The following is a 13,011-nucleotide window of genomic DNA, read 5'->3' as shown; positions in this document are numbered from 1 at the left end:
CCGTGTCTCGGTTTTGCTGCGATTTTTTTTTTATTACAGTCATTGATATCATTCCGGACATCGTTAACATCGCCGCCTTCCTCACGATCGTTGACTTAACAGTAATCCCGATTTAAAGCTTTCGTGACTGCAATGATTCATCTTCTTTGGTTCTTTCGGTAAAGTCACGTAGAATGAGAATAAAATAATAAATTGATAAAATAAAATAACACAGCGCTGTCCTACCAGACAGTCTCGTCCCTTCACCTGATGAAGGCCGCTTGTGTTGTGGCCGAAACGTCGTGAGAATATTATTGTGTTATTTTATTTTATCAATTTATTATTTTATTCTCATTCTACGTGACTTTACCGAAAGAACCAAAGAAGATTAACAGTAATCCTTACTACCAATGTCGACATCAACCGCACAGACGTCATCATCATCATCACCGCATTATTCACGGTGGTATCAACATAATAATTTTACCAACTCGGTGATCACAGCCGTAATCACCAACAACATGGACTCAATTATGACTCATGGAATCATCATCACCTTAATCATTGATGACGCCATTGTCAAGATCATGATCACAATCAAGGTCATCGGGGAGATTTTGGTGATCTGTAGCATCGCCACTGTTGACACCGTTGAGGATTGGAAGATCATTTACTCTCCCCTGTCCCACTCATGGTGAATCCGGAAGAATTATAATCAAAATTAAGAGATAGACCCTCATCATCATCATTACATCACCTCCATCAGCAAAGGCGAAGGAATCTGTCCAAGTGCCTTCGTACCTGCGGCGTCAACACCAACAGTCAGGGCCACATAGCAGCTGCATTGACAGTATAGTGCATGTGCGTTTGTGCAGCTAAGAATGTGCGCAGTGGAATGTGTGGCTGTGCAGGTGTGTGTGTGTGCACATGGCCTGGCACAATTGTTGTGGTGACGTCACCGCCACTTAGTGGCGAATGGCGGTTGTTTTTGTGTGGGGAGTGGTAGTGTCGCAGCTAACGCACCGATATACAAACCTGGCGACCCGGGTTCGATTCCTACTCACGGTTCTGGGCATCCCCTAGGTCGACTCAGCCTCAAATAAGTACCTGGTGCAGTCCGTAAACATCGCCACTTGGGAAACAAAAGCGGCGAGGCGTGATGCTGGCCACCCGCCCCTTCATGTGCCCGTGTCGGCCTTCATAGGTGTTCGCTAACAGCACTTACCCGAACAGTGTTTTTAGGCGTTATGGAGGATCTTTGTCTTTGTACAGCTGGGCGTGCAGCCATGGATCTCTATGAGCACGGAGGGCATGCTCGTGTAGCTCTGGCATACAATGCGCATGTAGCACACGATGGGGGTAACGACAAGCAGGTGGGTGACCACCGTCATCTGGTCCACCCCATCGTGTGCCGTGCCGGCCTTCATTGATGCTCGCGAACAGCACTTGCCCCAACAGTCTGTTAATGCTACACGGGGGATCTTCGCCTTTATGTGGATGTAGAGGAATCGTAGCGTAGCGGTTAGCATACTGCACTATGAACCTGCACCTCTGATTAGCACGGTTGGCTATGTACGATGCAAAAAAAGTTCAACGTACGTACGTATAACCCAACAGCCCCGAGTTTGATTCCCACTCGCAGCCAACATTGGTGATGAATATCTGAACTGATCCTGGATCTCACTTTACACACTGAATGCAGTGTGTAAATATCAACACTCGGGCGACAAAAGCGGTTGGGCACGGTAGCAGCGGCCCCACCGCTCCAGGTTTCTTGCGAACAGCACTTGCCCCAACATTCGGTTATAAAGATCTGTGACGAGCGCGTGTGCGTGCGCGTGTGCTGGATGCGCGCGTCACGTTTGGGAGGTGACGCCGTTGCGCGTGGAGCCCGGGTAGAGGCTCTGGCCGGGCCGCCTCAGCACCGTGACCTCCCCACCGTGGTCACTTGACACCACGCCCGCGTGCACGCCCGCCACGCACACGGGCGAGTCCTGGTCCACGGAGTCGCGCACGGAGTCACGCGCATGGAGTTACATGGCCCCGACTGAGCACGCGCGAGTCACAATGCGTGTGTGTGTGTCTGCGTGTGTCTCGCTTCGTGTGGTGGCGAGGGGACAGCAAGGCTTGGCGTGCGTTGTCTCACCCCGCGGTAGACGGACGTTCCGTACACGATGTTCCCAGACAGGGTACATCCAGGCGGGCAGTGCACACTGCACGGACACACAGGTACACACACGTAAACACTCACACACTGGCACAATCCTCAAACCCCTATCAGCACGAGCCCTACGCCTTTCTCGACCAAAATACAAGTTCGATCGTACTGTATTAAAAAAATCAATATTGTGTTTTATATAGCATCATCGTTCATGTAAATTGCATTTCACAGTCACTAAGGAACCAGAGATGAGTTGGAAGGCAGCAGCAGCAGCCAGGCGGCTGTTATACTTTGAGTGGAAATAGGTGTGAATATGCATGTGTGTGCGTATGTTCGAGTGAGTGTGCAGTGGGGAGCAATAGTGTAGTGGTTTGTGCACTGCGCTATGAATGACAGTGGCGAGTATATGAACCAGTCTAGGGCCTGCCAAAGGTCGACTTAACCTTAAATGAAGAGCTGGTGCCGAGACAAAGGTGAATAGGCGTGACGCTGGAAACCCACCCCCCGTGTGCCATGCCCCAACAGTCTATTAAAGGCTATGGGGATGTTTATCATTGGTTTTCTTTGTACGTGCGTGTGTATGGGAGGGTAATCATCCTTACGTTATCTTCTGATTGTGATCGCCAAGTAGATTTTGACTGCCGCACTGAACAGCATCTAGAACACATCACCATCATCACCCATTACCACCACCATCATCACTACCACCATCACCACCCATCATCATTACCACCATCATCACTACCACAATCATCATTAGCACCATCAAAACCACCACCACTTTTATTCTAAGTAACCCCACCACCAACCAAAACGACAATTATCACCACTATAACCACCAGTAATTGTCACAAGCAATCTCGTGCACGTGCGTGAGGGCCTTGTGCAGGAACAGACACCTTTATGCGCCAGAGCACACGTACGTGTCTATACACATGCTCGTGCATAATCACTCGCGAACACTAGCGTGCACAAACACACACGTCTGCTTGTGCGGCCTAGTGTAATGTGGTGGTTAGCGCGCTGTGCGACTAACCCTGCCGGACGATTATTTATATCGGTCCTGGGCCTCCCCTAGGTAGACTCAGTCTCCTCAAATGAGTACCTCGCGCGATGTGTAAACATCGCCACCGGGGAGACAAAGGCAACCGGCCACCCACCCCCTCGTGTGCTGTGCCGGCCTTCATAGGAGCTCGCTAACAGCACTTTCCCCAACAGTCTGTTCAGGCTATACAGGGGATCTTTGCCTTTGTACGTGTGTACACGTGTGTGTGTGTGTGTACGCGTACAGCTGGGTGCGCAGCCGTGGATCTCTATGCGCAGGGCGGGCGTGCTCGCGTAGCTCTGGGGCACGATGCGCACGTAGCGCACGATTGGGGTAATGCCAAGCAGGTGGGTGACCACTGTCGTCCGGTCCTCGTTACCCGCAAACACCTGAGACACGTGGACACACGGGGGGGGCGCACAGTGACATTGAAAAATGGGGAAGGGGCGACGATCCAAGTCCGGTCCACATTATCCACCAACCCCTGAGCCGCTTTGGCACTGCGAGAGGATGAGATGCCCGAGTCCTCGCGTGCACGTTTTCACGTGGAGACGCGGTTGCATTTCGTACATTTACATTTTTATATTACACAGATTCACATAGCGCCTTATTGCAAGGCGCTTAACAGCAATTATGAGAATTGCACATGAGATGAAAGTGGTTGAGATCAACAGTGGGGTTATTAAAAGTGGTGGTTAGGAGGAGAGGTCGGGGAGTGGTTCAGGAGCGGCTGGGGGAACGCCGCCTCGTCGCAGTTGGGGGGCAGGCAGTGTCAGAGCGAGGACAGGATAGGGAGAAATGATGGGGGTTGTTTTAAGGGAGGAACAGCGGTAGGTGTCCACGCCTTGGTCCTTTGTGCGCGACGACGAGCGAGCGCGCGCACGTACGTATGTGGCGCCGTTCTCCTGGTACGGGGCCCATGTGCCGCCGTTGGAGCTCGTGTGCACGTGGTACGTCGTGACCCAGTGGTCCGTGCGGGCGCTGCCCTGCGTTGAGATGCCGGTCACCTGGAACACCGAGCCCAGGTCCACTTGCAGCCACGAGCCCGCTGGGGGTCACGGGGTCCCAAGGTCATGAGGTTATGATATTGCGAGGTCAGGGCTCGTGTCACGATTGGTTTTGCGAAGGCCCGTGCAAATTTCCTTTTCATAGTTGTCAAAAAAAGGTGGGCAAAATCTGGAATATGAGGAGTGATTATCTACGTGGTCAATTGTTGAGAAACCTTTCCTCAATCCAGTTCAAGTGGTAGGTTAGTCTCTACATTGTCCATTATTCAGTGATATTCATGATGCTCACTCACTTTATATACCTGTGACAGGAGGCTCAAATGAGTTTTTGTCTCCCTTCTTTGAAAAGGAATAGTGAATGGAGGCATAATGTCAAGATTGGGCAAATTCAATCCGGCATAAGCATTTCTTAAACAGGTGAGAAAATCTTGATCCAACGGCTCGGTGATGCATTTTTGGAAGATGTCCACAAAAAAAATATGACAAATACATCAATTTACAACAACAACAAAAACCCCATTTCTCAAACCCACGGGATTGATGCCAGCATCGTGAGAATGATAATACACTTCAATCTGAACCAGTCCTGGGTTCGCTTTACCAACCTATACCGACCAGTGTGGTGAAGTATGATGACGCATATGGCATGGAAGAGACCCTCATCTAGCGGTGGAATGGCATTATATTTGATCATTAATTTATTTAAAGTAAGATTGTTCAATTGGTCGCATCAGTGCCATAGGTGGAGGGGATGGTGGTGTAGATGGCGGTGATGGCGGCAACAGTGATGTGGATGGAGGCGATAGCGGAGACAGTAATTTGGGTGGCGATGATGATAGTAATGGAGGAGATGTTACCGTTGCTGTTAGGTGACCACCAGCTATTGCTGTGGAGACGGGCCTCGTTGGCTGGACACCCTGACAACGAGGAGGAGGCGGTGATGCTGGAGTCTGGTATGGCGCCCGACTCCATTCCCAGGCCCTGCACGCACACTGCATCAACAACACCATAACGCCCATCAACATCAACACCATCACGAACATCGACACCATCACGCCCATCAACATCAGCACCATCGACACGATCACCACCATCAACATCATCATCAATATTTTTTACGACCGTCAACACCATCACAACCATGAACACCACCTGCTGTGCAGGGCCAGAAGGGGGCACGGGCACGTGAACCTCATGGGGTCTGCACGACACTGGGCCCTGCTGCGCGTGCGCCGTTGGTTACGTGCACCCCACCTCCACTCCCCCCTCAACCCCTTGTCCCATGTTCCTGTCTGTCCCAGTGTCACGTGTCCCCACGCACCATGTTCCGATATTCCCATGCTCCCTTGTGTCCCTGTGCGGTCCCGCATCTCCCCGTGTTGTCCCTGTGTGTCCCTGTGTATCCCTGTGCCTTCCTTTTGTGACCCTGTGTGTCCCTGTGTCTCCCAGTGCCTCCCTGTGCGTCCCTGTGTATCCCTGTGTGACCCTGTCTGTTCCTGTGTGTCCCAGTGCCTCCCGTGTGACACCGTGGGTCCCCGTGCCTCCTCGTGCGCGCACCGTTCTGCTCGCAGGTGTAGGTGACCTCGAGGTACTTGGTGATGGTGGGGCAGTTGTCCCCGAACTCGTCTTCTGTGGCTCGGACCAGACACCAGGGCCGGTTCTCACAGTAAGTGCGCACGTGCTGCACCGCCCCCGGAACCACGCACGATCCTGCACAGGGACACACGGCGAGACATGGGGGGCAACACGAGGGGACACAGTGGAGACACAGCGGAGACATGAGGGACAAACGGGTGAAACTCTTGCGGATGCAGAGGACACGCGGAGACACGCGGGGACATGGAGGGCAACACGAGGGGAAACGCGGCGACACAGTGGAGACACGTGAGGACACAAGGATAACATGGTGGAACACGGGGACAACGAGAGGGGGGAGGGAAACGTGGCAATACGGAGAGACATGCGAGGGGACACGGAGAGACATGGATGGGCAGGGTGGAGTTACTTGGGGACATGAGGAGACCTTTTTATCTTTCTATATTCCATATCTAGGTGCTATTTCGGATTTTTTTCTCTCAAATTTATCCAGTTAATACGCGTATATACGTGCGTACGTTACGTATGTGCGCCCATTCGTGTACGCGAGTGTGCACACGCGCACCGGTCTGGGCCCCCACGGCACACTTGTCGTTGCTCGAACGCCCCCAGGTGGCTGAGCGGATCTGTATCACGCGGTCCCCGTGGCAGTCGATGGTCAACGAATCCCCGCGACACGCGTACACACGCAGGAAGCCTGCACGCACACACACAGACACACACCAGCTCACACCCACACGTGTACGCACGCACACACACCAGCTTATACCCACGCGTGCATGCACGTGTTCCTCTTTACACACGGGAATAGAGGAACACGTGTATTTGGGCATACGGACGTGTAAAAACACGTGCGTCGTCACAGCTACGTGCACACGCGCTCACTCACGTACCCTCGTGCTCGTCTGGCTCTGGGTCTGGTACGTTGCCTGGAAGAGACGACAAACACGGATTAACAACTTCATGCCGACGCCTTTGTTTGCTGCACGTCTTCCTTTGTCTCTCGTATTCCCTGGGCTGCCTCGTGTCTCCCTGGGTCCTCGTATCCCTCGTGTATTCATCTCCCTTGTGAATCCCTCTGTTTCTTATACCCCCCCCCCCCCCCGCCATCTTCAGCGTGTCTCCCGGTGTCCCTGTGTCTTTGTAACTCGCAGATGTACTCTCTCTCCCTCCGTGTCTCCCATGCATCCCCCTATGTCCCTCTTGTCTCCGTCTTCAGCGTGTCTCCCAGTGTCCATCGTGTCTCCCTCGTTTCCCCGGTGGCCCCAGCGTGTCCCCGTACCTCATCCCTCAGACACACTCTCTCCCTTCGTATCTCCCCCGTGTCCCCACCCTCCGTGTCCCCAACCCTCCATGTCCCCCTGTGTCTCCCTGGTTCCCCCGTTTCCCTGTACCTCATCCCTCAGACACACTCCCTTCGTATCTCCCCCGTGTCCCCACCCTCCGTGTCCCCAACCCTCCATGTCCCCCTGTGTCTCCCTGGTTCCCCCGTTTCCCTGTACCTCATCCCTCAGACACACTATCTCCCTTCGTATCTCCCCCGTGTCCCCGTCCCCGATTCCCCTGTGTCTCCCCCCCCCCCCCCCACCGTGTGTCCCTGTACCTCGTCTCTCGCAGATGTAGCCCCGCAGGGACGCGCATGCCTCGTCCTGCCACTTCTGCCCATCAATCCGCATGGATAGGCAGTTCCTCCCAAGCCGCCCATCGGGCTCTCCTGGGGGTCAGGGTAAAGGAGTCAAGGGTTAGGCTTCAGAGTGTGGAAATGGAGGGGCTAACTAAGTGTGTGGGTGGGTGTAGCGCTGTCTAATAGTGAGTAGGGTAGTGCGGTAGTGAGTGGTGTTGTGTAGGAGTGTGTGTGCGCGCATGTATATCGTGTTTTGTGTACAGCATTGTGTGGTGGTGTGTACGAGCGCTCTGCTGCAATTGAATACCGCTTTGTGTAGTTGTGTACATTGGAGCTGGGAGATTTCTGCCGCATTCAAATTCGATTTCTACAATTCCACCTTCAGGTAAACATGCAAGAATCGAGATTATGCTGCGGTTGATTCCCGTGTTGAAATCTCCGATTCTTTTGATTGGGAGTCTACGAGATTTTCTGCCGTGGGAGATGCGTGCCATAGAATGGGCTCCTATTCCAAATGTTTCGTTGTTTTGTTGCCTTTCCCAACGATGATAACTGGTGCCCTTACGCAATTTTTACTTTTATACTTTATCTATTTACGCGTTTATTTTTAGCGATTTGCTTACCTTTCCTATACATTGCACTCCGATCGTGTTTTGTTTAATACTGTTTGTTGTAACTTCCTGATCCAGTCCCCTACTGGACATCTGTGAAAAAGATTCTTCACAGCCCGTTGGATTTCTCCACGACAAATAAAGACTCCGATTCTGATTCAATTCATCGAGGGGGTAGGGTCACGATGAGCGTATCCCAAGCATCGCCAACTCCAGCCAGCCCAGCGGTGCTGGCCAATTGCCTGCGGCCCGGCGTTCCCAGTGGACGTGTGCAGACGTAGTGAGTAGTGTAGTGCACGGTGCGTGGAGGGGTGTTGTGTATCGCGCTTGTGTGCAGGCAGGATGCATTCTTGGTAAACGGAGCGCTATACGAAACAGCGCTGTAGGAGGTCACTATAACGTGCCCCCAATGGAGATGCGTTACCAACAACATACATTTTTTTTAATATTCTTGGGTCTTTCGGTAAAGTCACGTAGAAATAAAATAACCTATCTACGTGACTTTACCGAAAGACCCAAGAATATGAATTCCTGCAGTCACGAAAGCTTTAAGTCAAGATTTTTTTTGTTATCTACGTGCGATTTATTTGAATTTCATTTGGGATCTCGGTAATGGCCTGAATAATGATACTGTAGACATGATAAATGTATTAAAGCGTTTCATAAATAAAAAAGAATAATAATAAAAAATATATTGCTGTGGTGTTCCTACCTGATGATGATTGCTTGTGTTGCAATCGAAACGCCGTGATTTAATTTATTTTATTTCATACCTACGTGACTTTACCGAAAGAACCAAAGAGTATGGATCCCTGCAGTCACGAAAACTTCAAATCTAGATAAAAATAATAATAACTTTTAACGATAATGACATAAGGAATATAAAATAAGTGATGTCCTCACAAGTGCATTTGGTCGGAGCTTGCGTAAGATTAACCACCGTGTACTATACTAACCAATGGGATTACTCAATCGGTGGATCGCTTGCCAATGAATCAATGCAGTAATTAACCCTCAATGAATCGATACTCTAACGAAGCTGTCGGATAGACGATGAGCAGAATCGATACAATAGCAACCACATGCAGGTTCCACATGAACATATATGGGTGAAGACACGATCTACGGGCAATGCCACGCTACTTGCATATATGGGCGGATCCGCGCAGGAATTTTCTTCCTGGACAAAGAGCGTCATGGTGATCCAGCGTTATAAGAGGCAGCGCTGTAAGGGGTATGCCTGTATTCGTGCTGTGTACTCGAGTAGCGGGTCGTGAGGTTTGTGTGGTGTACCGGGGGCCCAGTTGAAGTACTGGAAGGGCGCGCCGTCACTCCAGGACCACCCCCCCGCAGAGTCGGCGTCGTGGCCGCCCATCCAGAGCGCAAGGCCCGTGTCCAAATTCGCGACGAGGCCTACACGCATCACGCGCCACCACGCGCCGTCCACAACGACACAAGTGTCCAAACTCGCGATGAGGCCTGTACACAACGTGCACCCTCGCGCACCACCACAAGACACCGAGTCAGGCTGTCTTTGTCTCCCCAGTGCTGATATTTACACACCATGCCAGGTACTTATTTAAGGCCGAGTCGACCCAGTGGAGGCACAGGGACGGTTAAGATATTCGCCACCGATGTTGGCCGCGAGCAACAGTGGAACTCGGTTTGCTGGGTTTGTCGCGCAGTGCGCTATTCCTCTGCGCCACCGTGCCCCATGGGTCCCAGACGTCCCACGCGCTGCACTCTCACCCTGGATGACCAGCTGCTCGAAGGGGTTGGAGATGCTCAGGAGGTTTCCCTCGTAGGCCATGCAGTCTGTGTGCGCGTCCTCCCAGGTCTGCACGTACACGAGTACAAAGAAAAAGATAATCCGTATAGCCTGAACAGACTGTTGGGGAAAGTGCTGTTAGCGAGCACCTATCGGGTTTTCAGTTGAATTTATTTGGTGTAGCCCTGTGAGCCATTCGGCTCTTGAATCGGGTGCAACCGCAACAAACCAAAAACGTGAACAAATATATGTTAGAATTAGAAACACAAATATATGTACACGAATAATTAATATCCGTTTTTTTTGGATAATGTAAATATTATGAACCTTTTTTTGTAAATTAAACTCGTGGTTTTCGTGTTTACCGATACAGTATGTTTCAAATGTACAAACACCAATTGTGATAAAGCCATATGTCCAAGACAGGGCATAGGTACTCGAATGTGGCATATCGTCAAAATAATATTTACAATAGGTTATAAGACGCTGCTGACGCACTTGACGTAAATTTGCGGCCGCGTAAACGGCACTGACACAGCTCCAAAAATGTTGTGTCACCCTATGAAGGCTGGCAGAGCACATGAGGGGATCGGTGGCCAGCACCATGCCAGATCGCCTTTGTCTCTCCAGTGTCGATGTTTACACATCGAACCAGGTACTTATTTAAGGCTTACTGGACCTAGGGGAGGCCCAGGACCGGCTCAGACAACCGTCACTAGTGTTGGCTGTGAGCGGGAATTGAACTCGGGTCACCAGGTTTGTAGCAGGGTGCGCTAACCTCTACACTAACGCTCCCCACACGAGTACACGCACCATATTAACATACGTGAGGGGTAGGGTGAGGGGGTGTGTGATTAGACGATTGGAGAACGAGGTGGTGTGTTTAGCGAAGAAGATGTGATGAGACGAGGAGGTTTGCGGGAGAAGCCCACCTTGTAGTGGGTGTCGCGGATGAGGTAACACGATGGTCCAATGGGGTCGTCGATCCAACTTCCACACTTCTGATTCCAACCTGAAGCACAGCAAACATCACGTGACTTCACAACTAGACATCATGTGATCCCTCAACGAGATATGTGACTTCTCAACCAGATATCATGTGACATCTCAACCAGATATCATGTGACATCTCAACCAGATATCATGTGACATCTCAACCAGATATCATGTGACCTCTCAACCGGATATCACACGATCTTTCATCTGGATACCATTATTTAGCCGAGTATGTATATTATTTGGCGTATGTGTGTATATAATGTACCCGGGTATGTCGGTGTGGGTGGTTTTGGTCCAGTGCCCGTATCTGTAAATTAAACATAACATGTTGAACGATTAGATTAATCAACCAATCAGAACACTCAACCACGTAGATCACTCAACCACGCAGAGTGTGAGCGAGGGGTGTGCACGCACGTTTGGGCTTCTTGCACACGTAGACGTGGGGCTGGTTGCAGTTGATGTCGTTGAACTCGGCGCTTCCGTACGCCGCGGGGTTCAGCACTGTCACACAGTGCTCCGAGTTCATCCAATTGTCCGGCTGGCCCTCGCGCCAGCGCAGGTAATCCTGGGGTGCAAATGGGGAGACACGGGGACACGGGGTGTACATGGTTAGATACAGGGAGAAACACGGGGACACGTGCAGACAACGGGAGACACGGTGGAAGTCAGGGGGACATGAGAAGATGGGGAGACACGGGGGGACGGGGCAACATGGAGACACGAGAAGACAGGGGAAGACAATGGTGACAAGGAGACAGGGATATGAGCAGACAGAGGGAGATACGGGGTGACGGGATGCACGAAAAATTAGCGGTCAGAAGGAGACGGGGCGACATGAGGTGATAAGGTGATCAGTGAGCCAGTGAGTTGTTAGATGAGAGGCTAAGAGGATGAAAGAGATTGAATTAATGAGTAAGGAAGTTACCAAGTAAGTGAGTGACTGAGTATTTGAGTGGATTAGTGAGTGTGCGAGCGAGTGAATGCGTTCGTGAACGGTTGAGTAAATGTGTCAGTGGGCGAGTGGGTGAGTAGCTGAGCGAGTTGGTGAGCTTGTCAGAGGGTGCTTTGGCGAGTGAGTGGGTGGGCGAGCCGTCCTCACCGTAGGAGTGTTGTCCACCCACTCCCAGGTGCCTTCGTGGACGATGTCATTGAGGCCAATGAAGGAGGTGTCACTCAAGTGAGCTGCAGAAACGGTACACACAGGTGGGGTGAACACCTCAACTACCACAACCACCTCAACGTCCACCACCAACCACACAGACTGATGGGGCAAGTGCTGTTAGCGAGCACCTATGAAGGCCGTCACAGAACACTAGGGGGTGGGTGGCCAGCACCACGCCCGGCCACCATTGCCTCCCCAGTGGCGATGTTTACACACCAGGTACTCATTTGAGGTTGAGTCGACCTAGGTGAGCTGCATGACCGGTTCAGACAATCGTCACCGGTGTTGGCCGTGAGCGGGAAATTGAACTCGGCTTGCCGGGTTCACAGCGCAATAAGCGCTACACTACCGCTCCCCACACCACTAACCACCACCAAAACCATCATAACCCACCGCAAACAAAACAACCCCAATTACCTCAACGTCAACTACCACAGCCACCTCATTCTCAATCAGAGGATGAATTGAGTTGAGAGCCACGTATATATGCATCTTGAACTTCTTTGGCACCGTACATAGCCAACCGTGCTAATCGGAGGTGCGGGAGAAGGACAACAAACTAAACACAAAAATAAGTTCTTAGGAAATTAGTTTTCAATCTAGGTAATTAAAGGTGGAGGGGATGAGTAGGAGGGAGGATTGGCTATCATACTATATTTGAAAAAAAAAAGGTTTTGCTGGCTGGCTGGCTAGAGGGAGGGAGGGAATCTCACCCCCAATGAAGCTCATCTCGTCCTCATTGTGGATGCTCGCCAGGGCCCCCGCCTTCTGCTGGCAGAAGTCCTGCGCCGCCTGGAACGTGCGCAGCGTCTCGCGCTCAAACAGGTAGCACGAGTCCACGTGCAGCAGCCAGCCCGACTCGCACCAGCCGTCTTGAGACAAGGGCGGAGGGGGTGGGGGCGGTCGATACAATCAGGGGGTGGGGGCAGGGGATCGGGGGAGATCGGGGGTCAGGGACGGCGCGGGTGTCTGTGTGTGTGTGGCAAGCGGTGGTGTAGCGGTTAGCGCACTGCACTATGAACCCGGCGACCCGGGTTCGATTCCCGGTCACGGCCA

At 51.8% G+C, this 13,011-nt stretch overlaps 1 protein-coding gene across 1 annotated transcript in view; it reads right to left on the bottom strand.

The window, feature by feature from the left end:
• LOC116953251 (uncharacterized) overlaps window positions 1-13,011 on the bottom strand; it is a 46,974-nt gene that overhangs the window by 19,262 nt on the left and 14,701 nt on the right. The window contains exons 12-29 of the mRNA XM_032973291.2: window positions 12,669-12,827; window positions 11,893-11,975; window positions 11,208-11,358; window positions 11,056-11,097; window positions 10,724-10,803; window positions 9,773-9,860; window positions 9,317-9,436; window positions 7,392-7,502; window positions 6,682-6,717; window positions 6,354-6,485; window positions 5,750-5,902; window positions 5,050-5,184; window positions 4,073-4,233; window positions 3,430-3,574; window positions 2,743-2,797; window positions 2,126-2,192; window positions 1,840-1,973; window positions 737-780 (exon numbers count right to left, since the gene is read on the bottom strand). Coding sequence (XP_032829182.2) covers window positions 737-780; window positions 1,840-1,973; window positions 2,126-2,192; window positions 2,743-2,797; window positions 3,430-3,574; window positions 4,073-4,233; window positions 5,050-5,184; window positions 5,750-5,902; window positions 6,354-6,485; window positions 6,682-6,717; window positions 7,392-7,502; window positions 9,317-9,436; window positions 9,773-9,860; window positions 10,724-10,803; window positions 11,056-11,097; window positions 11,208-11,358; window positions 11,893-11,975; window positions 12,669-12,827 — 1,896 coding nt within the window. The remainder of the gene's footprint in view (window positions 1-736; window positions 781-1,839; window positions 1,974-2,125; window positions 2,193-2,742; window positions 2,798-3,429; window positions 3,575-4,072; window positions 4,234-5,049; window positions 5,185-5,749; window positions 5,903-6,353; window positions 6,486-6,681; window positions 6,718-7,391; window positions 7,503-9,316; window positions 9,437-9,772; window positions 9,861-10,723; window positions 10,804-11,055; window positions 11,098-11,207; window positions 11,359-11,892; window positions 11,976-12,668; window positions 12,828-13,011) is intronic.

Source organism: Petromyzon marinus, chromosome 3, assembly GCF_048934315.1.
Source record: "Petromyzon marinus isolate PM22_M1 ecotype Great Lakes invasive population chromosome 3, UKy_Petmar_22M1.pri1.0, whole genome shotgun sequence".
In the NCBI taxonomy this organism is placed as follows: Eukaryota; Metazoa; Chordata; class Hyperoartia; order Petromyzontiformes; family Petromyzontidae; genus Petromyzon; species Petromyzon marinus.
This window is presented reverse-complemented; position numbering and strand designations above follow the sequence as displayed.